General features: G+C 43.7%; 1 protein-coding gene across 1 annotated transcript in view; it reads right to left on the minus strand.

Annotated features, from left to right (window-relative positions):
• Positions 1 to 17,068, minus strand: part of ENG (endoglin) — a 30,714-nt gene extending 13,646 nt beyond the window's left edge. Inside the window, exons 1-9 of the mRNA XM_032233200.1 lie at positions 17,057 to 17,068; positions 16,757 to 16,925; positions 9,056 to 9,221; positions 5,702 to 5,849; positions 3,944 to 4,112; positions 2,769 to 2,911; positions 1,977 to 2,117; positions 1,436 to 1,474; positions 103 to 216 (exon numbers count right to left, since the gene is read on the minus strand). Of these exons, the coding sequence (XP_032089091.1) occupies positions 103 to 216; positions 1,436 to 1,474; positions 1,977 to 2,117; positions 2,769 to 2,911; positions 3,944 to 4,112; positions 5,702 to 5,849; positions 9,056 to 9,221; positions 16,757 to 16,925; positions 17,057 to 17,068 (1,101 nt within the window). The remainder of the gene's footprint in view (positions 1 to 102; positions 217 to 1,435; positions 1,475 to 1,976; positions 2,118 to 2,768; positions 2,912 to 3,943; positions 4,113 to 5,701; positions 5,850 to 9,055; positions 9,222 to 16,756; positions 16,926 to 17,056) is intronic.
• Between the last annotated feature and the right edge of the window lie 2,463 nt (positions 17,069 to 19,531).

Raw genomic sequence — 19,531 nt, forward strand, 5'->3', positions numbered from 1 at the left:
TTAGCTCTGGGGATAAAAGGCAGGGGACGGATATGAATAGGTCTTCTGTCCATGGGACTTGAGGTCTACCTTCCAAGCCCAAATCCTCAAAACCAGCATTACCTCCACGTAGGTTACTTGGTGAGCTTGTATCACCGGATTGCTCGGCGAGGCGAAATCTTCTGAGTCGTAAAGCTGGAGAGAAACTTTCTCTGGTAGATCGCATTCAAAGGGCACCTGCGGCGGGGGATCAAAAATAACTGGATTAATCGGTTGCCACCCCCCCCTTAGTGTGCACGGAGATCCGTTTGCAGCCGGCAAAAAGGATTCCCCAGATCTGCAAATGGTGTCTGCAGAATTTAAGAGGCTCAAATACGCCGATAATCCGACGCTGCCTGGGTATTTATTTATTCCAACCCTCCTTCCATGAACGTTGCCGCAATTTCTAATGTTGAATTTTCCCCCTTGCTGGGGGGGAGCAGTATGGTAGAAGCCATTTGAAGGCACAACAGGCTGCATCTTAACAGACCACACATCCCAAGGGGTGTTAGGGGTATCTTACCCCACAGTATTTGTTTCCAGAGAGTAATATTGTCTCTCCGAACAAGGCAGGGCCAAGGCCTGCTTTTAAGAGGTGGGCTGCCAGTTGCTGACCGTACAGATGTTATTTTAACATTAAGAGGATGGAATAGTCATTTGCACGGCTTGAGAAAGAAATATCTTTGTGTGTGGCTGTGTGTGTTTAAGAGTCCCCATTTTGCAGGGTTTAATCTCTCTCTCGATAAAAACGGTTGTGTGTTTATCCAGCATAACTCTGGAACGCCTCAAGCAATTTCCACCAAACTTGGTACACAGATGACTTACTCTCTGAAAACAAATACTGTGGGGATACGACACCGCTAACACCCCTTGGTGTGTGTGTTCTGTTAAGATACAGCCTGTTGGGCCTTAAAATGACTTCTACTGTACTGTGTGTGTGTCGTCCCCACCATGTGTGTGTTCCAGCATAACTCCAGAATGCCTGGGCCGCTGAAATGAAAAGGACTGAATTATATCCATAGTGTCAAATCACAGTACCTTTGACAGTGATTGTGTGCACTTTGGATTTTTTTGTCAAGATACAGCCTGTTGTGCCTTAAAATGGCTTCTACTGTACAGCACGGTGGAGTTGCCACGGTATCATCTTTGCAGTACTTCACAAGGGGGCTCCCTCTAATAACAGGATTGGGATAAATACATACCCAGGCTATCAGCTAGTTCTATATATGTTGGGATGGGACGTCCCATTGAAACTCAGATACGCCGAAGACGTAAAGTTGAAAAGTTGCAGGGGTGTTTTTGTCAAGGTATTAAGCAATATCAGAACGAATTCACCAGATTAATAACAGCACAGCCTCAGGAAAGAGATTACAACCAAGTAACCGGGCATGAAAGAGCGAGAAGAAATTCTTCTTACCGTGACTTTTCCCGGAGACACAGGCAGCGTTAAGATAAGCTGGGACAATTAAAAGAGAGAAAGAAATACATATTTGGTGATCCGACACATGGTAAAGGCCTTTGAATAATTTTGCTTTAAGAGAAAAGAATGGCCTGAAACGCCCTGCTATATTTGGTGGCTCCAGCCCAAGATTTGGGGGGCTTCAGGGCAGGATTTGGGGGGCTCCAGAATTTAGAGGGATTTGGGCCACTCCAGACCAGGATTTGGGGGGCTTTGGGTCAGGATTTGGAGAGTTTAAGGCCAGGTTTTTTTGGGATTTGGGTCAGGATTTGGGGAGCTCCAGGATTTGGGGGGGTTCGGGTCAGGATTTAAGGGGCTTTGGGCCACCATATGGGAGTCTCCAGACCAGGATTTGGGGGACTGTGGGTCAGGATTTGAAAACTCCAGGCCAGGATTTGGGGGACTCCCAAGATTTTTTTTGGGGGGGGGGTTTCAGGTCAGGATTTGGGGGCTCCAGGCCAAGATTTTCGGGGCAATTTGTAAAAAAAAAATACCATACCTGGTTTTTCACATGGACCCCCCCTTCAAGTTGGGTGGAACATTTGTCCAGGATGCTATTGAGGACAAAATGGGTTGTGTTATCTCTTGCCCTGCAGCTGGGATCTTTCAAGGTGATGGCATCGACCCGCGTAGGTAAAGCCTGGGGTTGCAAGGAGAAGGAGGAACCATGGTTAGCTGGGAGATGTTTCAACAGGGACAACCCAAGGAGAGTTGTGGCTCTCCAGTGGCCAGTGGAGCTGGCAGAAGATTGAGACAGTGAGGAGGTTGGGGAGGAACCTGGGCCAGTCCTGGAGTCTAGGGAAGGCTCGGATGTGGGCTCTGTGACGGAGGCAGAGAGGGGGCCAGAGCCGTGTACCAGTTATCAGCTGCCTTCAGAGTCAGACATCAGTGAGGCAGAAGAACATCTGGAGCCTGTTCCCAGAGAGTTGCCAGAGGAAGGGAACAGCTAAAGAACAGGGGGCGACTTGGGAGTAAAGCCACAGGTGGACGATGAATGGCCCCTCCCAGAGGAAACAAAAGAGGAGCGAAAGGGGAGTGGAGTTTGCAGGAGACCATTAGTTCACTTCATTGATTCGTAAATCTCCGAGACTCCTTGCCAGGTTCTGCAGAGATCAGCCTGGTAGCTCTCCAAGCCAGATAAGGTCTGTGACTTTCCTCCTCGAAAGACTTTGCTGGAGGTGAAGGAGCGGAATTCACAGGAAATTAATAAAAGGGGGTTTTGTAGGGACAAGGAGTCTGTTTCGTGGTTTGGGGGAAGCCTAGGTCAGAACACCCAGATGGACTTCCTTACCGCCAGATAAAGTTTGAGAAGAGAGATCTCGATGCTGCTATCCAAACACTTCCACGGCTTGCAAAGGTTGATGAGCTGGTGGACTTTGATGGTCAGGTTTTCTGCTGCTTGGGGTGGTGGGGAAGTTGTGAGGATGGTTGAGCCTGTGAAACATGACCCCAAAGATGCGTGAGAACTGGACCTCAAGATTGACATTTGTGGCTTATTTCTTCTCCAGGGGCTTCAAATCAGTACAGCAAGGAACACATCTCTGCACGCTCTATGCTGACCAAGGGACCTGGGACCTGGACAGCCTTGACCAGCATTTCCAAATTATTGTTCAGACTGTGGAATCTATTACTGGCCCAGAAAAAGTTCTCCAGAACTTCCTCATCAAGAGGTGGAGCTCAAGTGCCTTCAGATGTTGTGGGAGCTTCATCACTGGAGGTTTTTAAGAAGAGACTGGGCAGTCACTTGTCTGAAAGGGTCTAGGCTCTAGTGCTTGAGCAGGGGGCTGGACTAGAAGACCTTCAAGGCCCCTTCCAGCTCAATTCTGATTCTAAAAATGGGCGGTTATGAGATAACTATGTTCCGAATTTGGTTTCTTTGTTTCTTCCAGAGCCCCGTCAAGATCTTCCCAAACTCTTAAGTTTAACAGAGTTGGAAGGGACCTTGTAGGTCATCTAGTCCAACTCCCACCCAAGCAGGAGACCCTATACCATTTCTGACAGATGCCAGTCCAATCTCCCCTTGAAAGCCTCCAGGGATGAAGCTCCCACAACTTCCGAAGGCAACTTCTGTTCCATGGGTTGATTGTTCTCACTGTCAGGAAATTCCTCCTTATTTCCAGGTTGAATCTCTCCTTGGTCAGTTCCCATCCATTGTTCCTTGTCTGGCCTTCGAGTGCTTTGGAAAATAGCTTGACCCTCTCCTCTCTGGGGCAGCCTCTTAAATATTGGAAAACTGCTATCCTGTCTCCCCTGATCCTTCTCTTCCCTAGGCTAGCCAGGCCCAGTTCCTGCAACTGTTCTTTTCCTTGAACAGTTGGAAACGCCCAACTCAACCCAACAGCACCCAACTCAACTAGCCTTCGAACTGCATGGAATCTGGATCCCTCAAGCTCCTGCAAATATTGTCTTCCCCTGGACCTGATCCAGCCGGCTGTCTGCGACCCAGATTGTATTGTGCTGACTCACCACATATCCTCTTGTATTCCAGGCTGATAGTTTTGGCCGAAGGGATTTCAGTGTAGGAAGCCACAAAGGAATTGTTGCGGGCCTTTTGAATCAGTTCTTCCTTGTTGTCCGGGAGGGTCGTACCATTGTGCACCCCAGAGAAAGTAGCAAATGAATATTTACCAGATGCCTGAAGGAGAGAGGGAGAGAGAGAGAGAGGACGGAGGAGAAGAAGAAGGTCGGAGAAGGAGGAGGAAGAAGACAGAGAAAGGGAGAATATGGAGAAGAAAAAGACAGGAGGAAGACATGGAGGAGGAGATAGAAGCAGAGGAGGACGTGAAGGAGATGGAGAAGAAGAAGAGAGGAGAAGGAAGGAAAGGGCAAAGGAGGAGGAGAAGGATGAAGAGGAGGAGGAGGAGATGAGGACGAGAAAAAGAAGTAGAAAGCAGACGGGGAGGAAGAGGCAGAGGAAGAGAAGGAGAAAAGGCAGAGAAGATGGAGAAGAAGAAGACAGAAGGAAAAGGAAGACGCGGAGGAGGAGGAGGAGATGGAGAACGAGATAGAAGGCAGAGAAGGATGTGGAGGAGATGGAGAAGAAGAAAAGAGGAGGAAGAAAAAAGAGGGAAAAGGAAGAGGAGGAGATGGAGGAGAAAGGCAGAGGAGGAGGAAGAGAAAAAGAAGATGGAGGAGGAAGGAGGAAGAGGACAAGAAAAAGAAGTAGAAAGAGGAGGAGGGGGAGGAAGAGAAGGAGAAAAGGCAGGTAAGGAAGAGAAGGGGGGAAGGAGAAGACAGAAGGAAAAAGAGGAAGAGGGGGGAAGAAGGAGGAGAAGAAAAATAAAGCTTAAAACACCTTTCTCGAACAATCTTAGAATTAGCCTTAAAAATTATTTAGAACTAGTGCTGATAACCTGGCTTTGCCCGAGTATTTATTTATTGCGGGGGGGGGGGGGTGTCCGAACCAAACGTAATTTCTAATGTGGGAGCCCACTTGTGGAATACTGTGAAGCCATTACCATGGCAACCCCACTGCGCTGCACAGTAGAAGCCATTTTATTGCAGTACGGTAGAATCCATTTTATTACAGTACGGTAGAAGCCATTTTATGGCAGTACAGTAGAAACTATTTTAAGGCTTCCGGGCAGGGAGGAATAGTGAACAGTCCACACCCATTTTAAAGCCTTTTTCCCTCCCTGTGTGGTTGCTGACAACCCTTCCCCTTTTCCAGGGAACTACAAAAACAAAAGACGAAAGGAGGAGGTGGATTCCACAGCCTCTTTCGGATCTACATTTCCCGTGGGATCCCACTTTGACCCATGGCACATTTCCCAGGGTGAGCTCTTCCTTTCAAATTTGATCACTCCTTTTGTGGGTCATGTTCTGTTCTAAGGGTTGTATCTCATCAAAAACAAGAGTTTGCGGGAGCCTTTGTAGTTTGGTGTTTCACCAGCTAAGTTAACTCCACTGTACTGTACAGTAGAAGCCATTTTATGGCAGTACAGTCGAAGCCTTTGGCTCATTTTGTAGTGCTTCTTTTCGCCCATAAATTTCCAAGAATGCTGAGTTGCATTAAAAAAAACCAGATTCGGGAGGCTGTAAATTTGATCCTAGGTAGAGGCACATATTTCTCTCTCTCGGCACAATGAGAATATATCTGCTGAACTAAACTCCACACTGGCAACAGGAGAGGCATCTGGCCACTCAGCTCCATTCCATTGGCCAGACTTCACTCCCGCAAGGGATTATGGGGTCATTCAAAGATGATGATGAATCCATTCTTACCAAGAGTTGTACAAATGAAAACCCATGGCCCATTTTCCACAGCACGTTTTGGTTGCTCTTCAGCCACAGAGCCAAGGGCATCTCCGCTTTATGTTCCGAACGTCCATCCTTGCAAACTGTTTTGACGTTCACTTCCACCGTCTGCATCCTGCAAACGAAACCACACAGAAAGTGAAGGCAAAGATTATCTTTTTTTTGAAAAAAGTTTTTTTTTAATTTTTCCTTTCAAATTCATTCTTAAATATACTGTCAGCGTTCCAAGTATCATGTAGAATTAAATCAGAGTCCAAGGCAAAATGATCCTTAAAGTTCCAATTTAATAAAGCAGACATCTTAGCACATCTGTGTTAATCCCAATTCTGGAAATTACATCAGAATTCCACCCAGTTAAAAGTTCATGATCTTGTCCCCACACCCACAAATCCATCACATGGTCCAATCTTCTTCTTCCACGCTGGCGTCTCCACCCAGCTGCTTCCGGTCAGGTGTACTGGTGCGGAGACAAAAGATGACCTTGGCTTCTCGAAAAGAATGAAAACAATACATTCCACAATCCTACTCCTGTCTATTCCCCCCTCCCATCAACTATACTAAAGAAACAGCATAATGAAATAAGAGAAAGTGTAGCAGGCCAAAATTCTAAAAGGAATATAATTGCAGGCCTGACATATACATTCTTATAATTGCTGTTTAACATTTGTCAATTCATATCGTTTTTCCGCCTGTATATTTACATTTTCATACTTTCTTATTTCCCCTCCCCCTGATTTAATAATGTGTCGTCTGAGTTTTGTGTCTTTGTTCCTTTCTCTTTCTATTTGTATCTTTTTTCAAGCCAATCATAAAATTGCCCCCATGTCCTGTAATACACTGATTCCTCTTTACCCTTTATTCTCAATGTCAACCTATTCATTTCTGCACAATCTAATATCTTCTTTATTATCTCTGCTTCTGGTGGGATTTTGTCTGCTTTTCAATTTTGTGCAAATACAATTCTAGCTGCTGTTGTTATTTTTACAATCAGATATGAATCTTCTTTAGTATATTTCTCTGGTAGAATATCCAATAAGAATAACTCTGGCTTAAATTCTATGGGCCGATGTATCATTTTCTCTAACCATGATTGTATTTTAACCCAATAGCTTTTTTCATCCCTACACTTCCACCACATATGATAATATGTTCCTGGTAGTTGGTGATATTTCCACCGTTTAGCTGATTTATTCTTAAACATTTTTTGCTAATCTTCCTGGTGTCATGTGCCATCTATAAAACATTTTATATAAATTCGAGAAAGAGCCTTTCTTCTACATCTTAAGTCCCATTTCAAACATGTGCTCCTTTGGGAACTTGTCTAGAAGTTCAGAAAAAGTGGCAGTTATTCAACAATGATGAGCGAAGTTTACCCTGTGGAGAATGTTTTTTTTTTTATTTATTTTTTTTTTAATTTTTTTTTAAATATATTTTATTCATTTTTCACATTCCATTTGCAATCACTTATATACAGGGTATTTACTATAAGAAAAGAAAAAAAAAGGAGATAAAACAAACAAAAAAAGGAAACACAACTCATCATTCACAACCCCACCTAACCCTTCCATCCTCCATACACCCCATCTACCCCCTCCAACTTTCCTTTCTCCCTCTAACACTCCCCTCCTACTTCCCTTTCCCCTCAAGCCTTCCTTCTCCCCTTACTCCCCACACACCCTCCTTACATTCCCCTTACTCCTTCCTTACTCCTCCCTCTTCTTTCCCTCTTCCTCCCTCCTTGGTGTATGCCTTTATTCGAGTGTTGTTTGATCTGATAAAAGTAAAATGAACCAAGGAAAAAAAAAATAAAAGAAAAAAAAGAACCACCGTATATAAATACATTCTTGTTCTTATTAAGACTATGTTAACACCCCCCCACCCCACAAATCCCCATCCCTAATCTTCCCGACTTCCCAGGGCCCACACCTGGCACTACCTTCTGTCTAAAATATCTTGTATACATATGGATTAAAAAAATAAAAGTAATATGTCAAAAGAAAGAAAAACAGAAAAAAAGAAGAGAGAAAAGAAAAGAGAAAAGAAAAAAAAGAAAAAAAAAGAAACCACTCTTTGTGTTGATCTCAGCCCCCCATCTTTATCTATGCTTAAATAGTATAAATCATTCTATCTATATTTTATTCTCGTCTCTTACTTCTTTGCTATTTACCCCAACCTTCTGTAGACTCTCCCGTTCCTCTTCCTAAACCTTATGATCCCTTCCGATAAAATTTAAGCAACGTGGTTCATGCCACATATTCAAATTACTTTGCAGAAGAGTAATCAAGCTTTCCCTTCTAGTAAAATTTAAACAGCGTAAATGATCTTTCTTAACCTCCTTTTCAAACAGTAATTCAAAATAATCTAGCCAAGCTTCCCCTTCTTAGTAAAGTTAAGCAGCGTAGATCAAATATTACTTTACACAGAAATCAACTTCTATCTTAAGATAATTCCAACCGACTTTCTCTTCTAATAGGATTTAAATAACGTAGTTCATTCCACATGCATTTGCCCTGTGGAGAATGTTGATGTTAGCCCAGGTTTGTCTTTGGTTGAATTTGATACCTGCACGAAGTTTGCCTAAAAATACACCCAGTTGTAAGGCCAAAAATACACCCGCTTCATTTTTTTTCTCCGGGACAAGAGAACCAAGGTGAAGATAATAGCAATAGCACTTAGACTTATATACCACTTCACAGTGCTTCAAAGCCCTCTCTAAGCGGTTTACAGAGTCAGCCTCTTGGCCCCAACAATCTGGCTCCTCATTTTACCCACCTCGGAAGGACGGAAGGCTGAGTCAACCTTGAGCCTGTCAGGATCGAACTGCTGGCAGTGGGCAGAGTTAGCATGCAATACTGCATTCTAACCACTGTGACACCACAATCCTTCCTTCCTTCCTTCCTTCCTTCCTTCCTTCCTTCCTTCCTTCCTTCCTTCCTTCCTTCCTTCCTTCCTTCCTTCCTTCCTTTCTTCCTTCCTTCCTAATAGCACTTACTGTATATACCACTTCACAGTGCTTTTATAGCCCTCTCTAAGCGGTTTACAGAGTCAGCCTCTTGCCCCCAACAATCTGGGTCCTCATTTTACCCACCTTGGAAGGATGGAAGGCTGAATCAACCTTGAGCCCATCAGGATTGAACTGCTGGCAGTGGGCAGAATTAGCCTGCAATACTGCATTCTAACCACTGCGCCACCACAGCGCTATCGATTCCAAACTGCAAACTTTAACTAGGCGCAAAGCTTGTTTCTGCCCCAACCTCAGGGAAAAAAGGACTATTTTTGTGGCCTTCTAACCACCACCCGCTCTCCCCCACCAACTCATACCTCTTTCCTGATGAGCTCTTTTGCAGCCACAGGATGTGAGCCACGTTTCCAGATGCTTTGTGGGAATCCAGGCAGGTTTCCACTTTATGGGAAAGTACTTCTACCTCCAGATACGGCTCAGCGTTGAAACTCTGCGCCAAGATGCAGTCTTCATTTGCACTGGGCTCTTGACACAAAAGAGAGAAATCGTGAGCCATCCAGCAAGGAAAGTCAAGGGGGAAGCCAGATCCGTTTAGCCACTGGCTTACTCGCTTAACAACTGCAGTGATTCACTTAACAACTGAGGCAAGGGAGGTAGTGGAAATGGGTCAAAACTCAGTTAACGAGTGTTTCTCTTAACAACATGCGCTTTGGGCTCAATTGGGGTTGTAGGTCAAGGATTACCAGTGGATGGATGGATGGATGGATGGATGGATGGATGGATGGATGGATGGATGGATGGTTGGTTGGACAGATGGATGGATATGGTAGTTGATGGATGGACAAACAGACAGATATAAATGATGGATGGATGGATAATTGATGGATAGAGAGATATGGTAGTTGATGGATAGTCAGATAGATAGATAGATAGATAGATAGATAGATAGATAGATAGATAGATAGATAGATAGATAGATAGATAGATATGGTAGTGGATAGATGGATGGGTAGTTGGATGAATAGAGAGAGAGATGGTAGTGGATGGATGGATGGATCGAAGTATATATATGTAGTTGATGGATGAATGAATAGATAGATAGATAGATAGATAGATAGATAGATAGATAGATAGATAGATAGATAGATAGATAGATAGATAGATAGGGTAGTGGATGAATGGATAGTTGGATGGATGGATGGATGGATGGATGGATGGATGGATGGATGGATAGATAGATGATAGATAGATAGATAGATAGATAGATAGATAGATAGATAGATAGATGAATATAGGGTAGTGGATGGATGGATGGATGGATGGATGGATGGATGGATGGATGGATAGATAGATAGATAGATAGATAGATAGATAGATAGATAGATAGATAGAGTAGTGGATGGATGGATAGTTAGATGGAGAGAGAGAGAAAGAGATGGTAGTTGATGGATGGATAGACACAGAGAGAGGGTAGTGGATGGATGGATGGATGGATGGATAGCTATGGTAGTGGATAGATGGATGGATAGTTGGATGGAGAGGGGGAGAGAGGGAGGGAGATATGATTGATGGATGGATAGATAGATATGGTAGTTGGTTGGTTGGATGGATGGATAGTTAGGTAGGTAGGTAGGTAGGTAGATGAATATATAGGGTAGTGGATGGATGGATGGATGGATGGATGGATGGATTTATAAGATTTTTTTATAAGATTTTAATAGCATTTATAGGCCGCCCTTTTCCCTGAGGGGACTCAGGGCAGCTTACAATAACAAGGAAGGGGAGTGAAGACAAAACATAAAAAGAAATGTGCAATAACTGAAAAATACTAAAAACACAACATTCTCTCAGCATTCGGGAGGGGCGGAAGAGTTTATCCCCAGGCCTGACGGGCTAGCCAGATCTTGAGGGCTGTACGGAAGGCCTGGACTGTGGTCAGGGTACGAATCTCCACGGGGAGATTGTTCCATAGCGTCGGAGCAGCAACTGAGAAGGCTCTCCTCCGGGTAGTCGCCAGTCGGCACTGACTGGCGGATGGAATACGGAGGAGGCCCGCTCTATGCGATCTGATGGGACGCAGGGAGGTTATTGGCAGAAGGCGGTCTCTCAAATAGTCAGATCCACTACCATGGAGCGCTTTATGGGTGGTAAGTAAGACCTTGAATTGCACCCGGAGATCCACAGGCAGCCAGCGCAGCTCGCGGAGGATAGGTGTTATGTGGGCGAACCGAGGTGCGCCCACAATCACTCGCGCGGCCGCGTTCTGTACTAGCTGAAGTCTCCGGGTGCTCTTCAAGGGCAGCCCCATGTAGAGCACGTTGCAGTATTCCAGCTTAGAGATCACAAGGGCTCGAGTGACTGTCGTGAGAGCCTCCCGATTCAGGTAGGGCCGCAACTGGCGCACCAGGCGAACCTGGGCAAATGCCCCCCTGGTCACAGCCGATAGATGGTGATCAAAACTCAGCTGTGGATCCAGGAGGACTCCCAAGTTGCGGACCCTATCTGAGGGGTATAAATTTTGTCCCCCCAGCCTGATTGATGGTACGGTGGTCAAATTATTGGGAGGAAAACACAACAGCCACTCGGTCTTGTCTGGGTTGAGCACCAGTTTGTTTGCTCTCATCCAGTCTTTAACAGCTTCCAGACCCTGTTCCATCACGTCCACCGCTTCATTGAGTTGGCACGGGGCGGACAGATACAGTTGAGTATCGTCCGCATATTGGTGATACTTTATCCCGTGCCTCCGAATGATCTCGCCCAGCGGTTTCATGTATATGTTAAATAGGAGGGGGGACAAGACCGACCCCTGTGGCACCCCACATGTTAGGGGCCTCGGGGACGATCTCTGCCCACCCACCAACACCGACTGCGACCTGTCCGAGAGGTAGGAGGAGAACCACTGCAAAACAGTGCCGCCCACTCCCACCTCCCGCAGTCGTCGCAGAAGGATACCATGGTCGATGGTATCGAAAGCCGCTGAGAGGTCAAGGAGAACCAGGATGGACGCAAAGCCTCCATCCCTAGCTCTCCAGAGATCATCGGTCAATGCGACCAAAGCAGTTTCTGTGCTGTAACCTGGTCGGAAGCCGGACTGGAAGGGGTCAAGATAGTTTGCTTCCTCCAAGGTACGCTGAAGCTGGAGGGCCACCACTTTCTCAACAACCTTCCCCACATAGGGAAGGTTGGAGACTGGACGGTAGTTATTAAGAATAGCTGGATCCAGAGACGGTTTCTTCAGAAGGGGTCTCACCACCGCTGCCTTAAGCTCGGTGGGAAAATGCCCCTCCCGAAGAGATGCCACAGCAACCGCTTGGATCCAGCCTCGTGTCACCTCACTGCTGTTGGCAACCAGCCAGGAGGGACACGGGTCCAGTACACAAGTGGAGGTACTCACAGCTCGCATAGCCTTGTCCACATCCCCAGAGGCAACTTCCTGAAACTCAACCCAGAGATGGTTTGCCAAGTCTTTCCCCTGTGTCTCAGCTGGCTCTGCAAGAGTGGAGTCCAGGTCCGCTCGAAACCGGGCAACTTTATATGCAAAACACAATACTTTTTGTAATGCAAACAAACCTGGCAGATGGTTAGCTTATCAGATTAGGAAAAAAAGGAAAACTCGAAATATATCTAAACTGATTTACAGAGGGAAGGAGGTGTTCCAACAGGAAGAGATTCAAAAGGCTTTCTGGGAATTTTTTACAGAACTGTATAAAGGGGATAAAATTAATGGTTTAGACATAGACAAATATTTAGACAAGGAGAAAATACCTTCAGTTAGAGAAGAACACAGGCAAAAATTGAATCAACCAATAACCTCGGGGGAAATCCTGCAGGTAATTAAGCAATTAAAGCCAGGGAAAGCACCAGGTACAGATGGCTTGACAGCGGTTTACTACAAAAACTTACAGTTAGAAATGGTAGAACCTCTTAGAGAATTATTTAATATGATTCAAACGGAAGGTAAAGTCCCTCCATCTTGGAAGACAGCGTTTATATCTTTGATACCCAAAGAAGATCAAGATACTACTCAACCCAAAAATTATAGACCCATTTCATTACTGAATGTAGATTATAAAATTTTTACTAAAATATTAGCAAATAGGTTAATGTTGGTCATTCAACAATTGATACATACGGACCAAACAGGTTTTATACAAGGGAGACAGATGAAAAGTAATGTCAGATTAATTATTAATGCATTAGAATATTTGGGAAAGAACAACCAGATCCCTGCTGCGTTTATATTTTTGGATGCTGAGAAGGCCTTTGATCGAGTTAACTGGCAATTTCTGCTGAAGATATTGCAAAAAATGCAGATAGGAGATAATTTTTTACAGTCAATTAAAGCAATATACCAACAGCAAACAGCACAAATCATAGTCAATGGAAGTTTAACAGACTCTTTTCAAATTGGAAAAGGTACAAGACAGGGTTGTCCTTTGTCCCCATTATTGTTTATTATAACTTTGGAAGTATTGTTGAATAAAATACGGGGCCTGGATGGTTTAAAAGGGATCAAGATTAGGCAGCAAGAATATAGAGTCCGCGCTTTTGCGGATGATTTGGTCATAATATTGGAACAACCGCAGGAATCCAGTATGGTTTTAATGAATACGATTAATCAATATGGTCAAGTGTCTGGCTTTAAAATAAACTTAGGAAAAACCAAAATATTAGCTATAAATATGAATATTAAACAAAAGGAAGAATTAGGAGTGATGCTAGGATGTGAGGTAGTTAAAATAGTCAAATATCTTGGAGTTAACATTTTAACTTCAAATGGGAAATTATATAAGCATAATTATGAACCACTTTGGCATAGCATACAGACAGAAATGAAAAAATGGGAGAAATTGCACTTATCTTTGCTGGGCAGGATAGCGGCAGTGAAAATGAACATTTTACCAAAATTTTTATTTCTTTTCCAAATGTTACCTATACTTAAAAAAGATGCGAACCTTTTAGAATGGCAGAAGGGTATCAACAAATTTGTGTGGGCAGGAAAGAAGCCGAGGGTAAAGATGAAAATAATGCAAGATGTACGTGAGAGAGGAGGATTGAAACTACCTAATTTAAAACTATATTATGATGCAGTGGCATTATCTGTAATTAGTGATTGGATTCATTTAACCAATGATAGAATATTGAACATTGAGGGACACGATCTGGTATTTGGTTGGCATGCTTACCTGTTATTCAACAAAAAATTGGATAAGAACTTTAAAAGTCATATTTTGAGAAATGCTTTATTGTGGGTTTGGAAGAAATACCAATATAAATTAAATGACAAGATACCCATGTGGGCAATTCCTAGACATGCAATTGAAAATATGAATACAGCACAAAAACAGGATAGATTTACTTACAGACAGCTTCTTACCTCGGAAAGGGGGGTATTACAATTAAAATCTTTAGAGGTATTAAAAGAGGAGAAGGTAGTTCAAACATGGTTCCAGTATGGGCAATTACAGGCTAGGTGGAAAATAGATCAAAAAATTGGCTTTATTCAAGTTGAGGATAATCTGTTTAAACAAATAAGAGATCAAAGCTTAATGCATATAAAGAGGATATATAATGTATTAATACAGATGGATTCGGAAACAGAATTAGTTAAAGATTGTATGATAAAATGGGCTCAAAATATTGAGGAACCAATAATGTTGGATACATGGGAAAGAATTTGGGTAAGAAATGTGAAATTTACACAAGCTCAAAATCTGAGAGAAAATTTTTACAAGATGTTTTATAGATGGCATTTAGATCCTAAAAAGTTGGCTTCTATGTATCCGAATGTACAGCCTAAATGTTGGAGGTGTGGTTCTCTCGATGCTACATATTATCATATATGGTGGACCTGCCAAAAGGTTAAGGCATTTTGGATAAAAATATGGTGGGTCATGCAAAATGTTTTTAAAAAAAGGATAAAGTTTATTCCTCAGTTATTTTTACTAGGTATATGTATTGATTTTACAGTGGTAGAGACCAATTTGATTCTGCACCTGATAACTGCAGCAAGACTGTTGGTGGCGCAATATTGGAAGAAGGAAGACTTGCCTACAATCCAAGAATGGACATTGAAAGTAACAAACTTAGCTGAAATGGCTAAAATATCGGCATATCTCAAAGATCATTCAAATGAGAGATATAAACGAGACTGGAAAAAATGGATTGACTATATACAAAATAAATACGGGACTAAGAAATTCCAGTTAGCCTATGCTTAAGATCAGAAATGATTTAAACTGTTAAAAGTTAGTTCAGTAAGAAGAAGCTAAGTTCAATCTAGAATGTCATTAATTTCTTTATTTCTTTTTTCTCAATAGATTTTAGACTGTGTTAGTTAAAAATCCATACCGTGTACGGGTTCTGGGAAGTCGGGGGGGGAAGGAGGAGGGGGGATGGGGGGGGGTGGAGGGAGGGAGGGGTACACACAACAAAAAAAATTGTATTTCAATGTCTTAATGATTGACAAATGATGACATATTTGTGTTTGTTTTTTTTTTAAAGAAAAATAAAAAAGTTCTCTTAAAAGAAACCGGGCAACTTTGTCCGCCAAGAACTGAACATACTCCTCAGCCTTACCCTGTAAGGGGTCCCCCGTCTCCCTCCTATTTAGGAGGGAGCGGGTTATCCTAAACAGGGCGGCTGGGCGGGACTCGGCGGACGCTACCAAGGAGGCAATGTATGTTCTTTTTGCCGATCTTAGAGCGCGAGTATACTCCTTGGTGCATGCTGTTACAAGTGCCCGGTTCAATTCGGACCTGTCTAATCTCCACAGGTGCTCTAGGCGTCTCCTCCGGCGCTTTATCTCCCGGAGCTCCTCGGTGAACCAAGGAGGCCTCCGGGGGCCGCTGACCCGGAGGGGCCGTAGTGGCGCGATCCGGTTTAGAGACCCCGAAGCTGCCGAGTGCCAGGCAGCGACAAGGGTCTCAACCGAACTGTGGGCGAGAGTATCTGGAATAACCCCAAGCTCCGTCTGGAACCTAATGGGGTCCATCAGTCGCTTGGGGCGGAACCACCTGGTCGGTTCCTCCTCCCTACGGTGGGGGTTTGGCCTCCGGAAGTCTAGCCTCAGTAGGCAGTGGTCTGACCATGACAGGGGTATGATCTCATTACCCCTCAGACCAAGATCGTAACTCCACTGCTCCGAGAGGAATACGAGGTCGAGCGTGTGACCCGCTGAGTGGGTTGGGCCTCGAATTACCTGAGTCAAGCCCATGGCTGTCATGGAAGCCATGAACTCCTGCGCTCCGTCAGAGCGTTCACCAAGCGAAGGCAAGTTGAAATCCCCCAGAACTATAAGTCTAGGGAACTCAGCTGCCAGCTCGGCTACTGACTCGAGGAGCGAGGGGAGGGCTGCTGCAACGCAGTTGGGAGGCAGGTACGTAAGCAGCAGACCCACTTGACCCTTGAGGTCCAGCTTCACCAGCAGGGACTCACACCCGACAAGCTCCGGAGCAGGGATCCTACGAGGTACTAAAGACTCCCGGACTACAATAGCCACACCGCCACCCCTTCCCTGGGCTCTCGGCTGGTGTAGCACCTGAAATCCGGCTGGGCACATCTCTACGAGGGGGACTCCTCCCTCCGTGCCCAGCCATGTTTCAGTAATACATGCCAGGTCTGCGCCCTCATCAGTTATCAAGTCCCGGATGAGGGGGGCCTTATGAACCACAGACCTGGCATTTAGCGACAGATGGATAGATAGGGTAGTGGATGGATGGATGGATAGTTAGATGGAGAGAGAGAGTAAGAGATGGTAGTTGATGGATGGATGGATAGACACAGAGAGAGGGTAGTGGATGGATGGATGGATGGATGGATGGATGGATGGATAGATAGATAGATAGATAGATAGATAGATAGATAGATAGATAGATAGATAGATAGAGTAGTGGATGGATGGATGGATGGATGGATAGATGGAGAGAGAGAAAAATAGAGATGATAGTTGATGGATGAATGAATGAATGAATGAATGAATGAATGAATGAGGCCTCCCAAAGAAAGCTGAGCTGGGAAAGGGCAAAATTTCTATTGAGTAAGGTTCTACCAATACCCACCTCTCCCTACTTGGAACACAATTCGTTGAGGATCTTCCAACTCCGCAAAGGAAGAGACCCCACCGTACGTTTCCTTGGCCCACCTCAACAGTTGCTCGCTGGAGGAGTAAGATTGGTCGACCACGGTGGAGTTATGGTTGAAAGAAGGCAGGACGTAGCTACGAGGACTCTACAGAAAAGACGAATAAGGAGAATGAGGTTAATATGGAGGCAGTCCTTGAGAAACGAGAGTTGATTTAGTAACAATTCAAAACTGCAACAGCACCCAAATAAGTGATTTACGATCCTCGTCACACTCACAGCATCCCCCATAGTCAATTCAAACACTTGGCCACTCCCTCATATATATGACGGTCACCCTGTCACATCATTCCCCCTTTTGCGATCTGTTGAGGGGGAAGTCAGATTTGCTTAACAACCTTGCGACTATCTTTTAACAACGGCAGCGATTCACTTAACAACGTGGCTAAGAGATGGGGCAAAACTCGCCGGACAACTTCCTTGCTTAGCAACAGAAATCTTGGCGCTCAACTGTGGCCATAAGTCAAAGAACTTAGCCGCAGTAGAATTCAGTATACAAACCATTCTCCCACCCGATGGCTTCCATGTAGCTAATACACAATATATATTTTTCATGTTTCCAAAACTCCAATCTCTTAATTCTTGTTTGTGGACAGTAGTTCCGAATAGTAAGCAACTTAAAAACCTTTCTGCCACATCTTCCTTCCTTATTTCCAATAGCTACTTAACAACGGCAATTTTTTTCCACCAATCTTAGTTATTTACCATCTTTACTTAAAACGTTAAGCAGACGTCATAATATTTCAGCAACCGTAATTAGTCCTAGAATAATAATTACGCGGCGCTTATTCCGGGCAGCTTACAAAGTGGGTTTTTTTTAAAAAAAAAAAAAGTTTGAAAACAAGGAATTGAAACAACACAACAGCCAGTCAAGAAATAAAGGTGGCAGAGAAAGCAACCTTTTTAATTGTAATTATTTTGGTTTTGACTGTACTGTCATCATCCCCGTATATCTGAAAATAAGAACAGATGTCTGTCTGTCTGTCTGTCTATCAATGGCTGTGTGTGTGCATGTTTTAGCTAACTCTGGAACACAAATTATTATTTTGAATATATAAGCAATTTATTATTATATCATCATCTCCATATATCTGAAAATAATAACACATCCATCTATCTATCTATCTATCTATCTATCTATCTATCTATCTATCTATCTATCTATCTATCTATCTATACACCTACCTACCTACCTCTATTAAATAAATCTATATCTATTTCTTTGTTTTTCTTTCTTTCTTTCTTTCTTTCTTTCTTTCTTTCTTTCTTTCTTTCTTTCTTTCTTTCTCTTTCTACCTACCTACCTCTATTAAATAAATCTATATCTATCTATCTATCGTCTGTCTGTCTGTTTGTCTGCCTATCTATGGGTGGGTGTGTGTGTGTGTATGTTTCAGCATAACTCTGGAACGTAACTTCTTATTTTGTATATATGAGCAATTTATTATTATATAAATTATAAGCGATTTATAAGTTATAATTTACAAGCAACTTCTTATTATAGTTAATCATAAGCAATTTATTATATCCGGGATGCGGTGTCTCAGTGGCTAAAATTTGCATTTTTACCTGCTTTCGAAGTGCAAGGTTGGCAGAAGCTGGGACAAGTCAGGGGAACTCACTCCGTTACGCGGCGCTAGGGATTCGAACCACCGAACTGCCCACTTTTCTGCCCACCCCTCATAAGTGGCTCATAAGACAATTGCTATTTTGAGTTTTGCTCTGGCCTTTTCTGCATTTCCCCCCCCCCCCCCACCTTCCAAATATCCTTGGAGCCCCACAGGATGAAAGCCGCAGTGCGAGGAGTCGCTTTCTTTGCGGAAAGCTAATCTCCCTGAAGGATCAAAGGGATTTTATATCCCATTGTTGTCTGCTGGGAGTCCCGAAAGAAAAAAGAAGAAAAGACTCCCAACTTTGGCGTCATCTAGCATCAATCTGGAGAGGTCAGCCGGCCGCCTTCAAAACAGGCCTACGAGGGGGGAGAAGAGCCACCCCCACCCCACCCCGCTTTCACGAGATATTTTTGCAATTTCCCCCTGTGATGATAATAATAATAATAACAATAATAAAACATGACCCCTGTTTCTTGAAGGAGGCTCAGTTTTGCTGATGTTTTGGTTTTGGCTGTCTCAGTTGTATGAATGAGTTAGGTTGGTATATTGTTTTTTAAGGCAGTGTTTCTCAACCTTGGCAACTTGAAGATGTCCGGACTTCAACTCCCAGAATTCCGGACTTTGTCTTTACTGAGAATACTCCCAGTATTCTGGGAGTTGAAGTCCGGACATCTTCAAGTTGCCAAGGTTGAGAAACATTGTTTTAAGGAACAGTTAAGGACTATTTTTGCTCTTGCAAGGAGGTTAGGAAACTGCCTTTAAACTTTATTCTTTCTTTCTTCCTTCCTTTCTTTTCTCGACTCACCCTCCCTCCTTCTCTCCCTTCCTCCCATCTTCTTTCTTTCTCTTTCTTTTTTCCTCCCTCCCTCCTTCCCTCTCTCCCTTCCATCTTCTTTCTTTCTCTTTCTTTTTTCCTCCCTCCCTCCCATCTTTCTTTCTTTCTCTTTCTTTTCCCTACCTCCTTCCATCTTCTTTCTTTCTCTTTCTTTTTTTCCTCCCTCCCTCTCCCCTCCCATGTCTTCTTTCTTTCCTCTTCTCTCTCTTTCTCTTTTTCTTTTCCTTACCTCCTTTTCTCTTCTTT

Source organism: Thamnophis elegans, chromosome 16 (assembly GCF_009769535.1).
Source record: "Thamnophis elegans isolate rThaEle1 chromosome 16, rThaEle1.pri, whole genome shotgun sequence".
NCBI classification, from domain to species: Eukaryota; Metazoa; Chordata; class Lepidosauria; order Squamata; family Colubridae; genus Thamnophis; species Thamnophis elegans.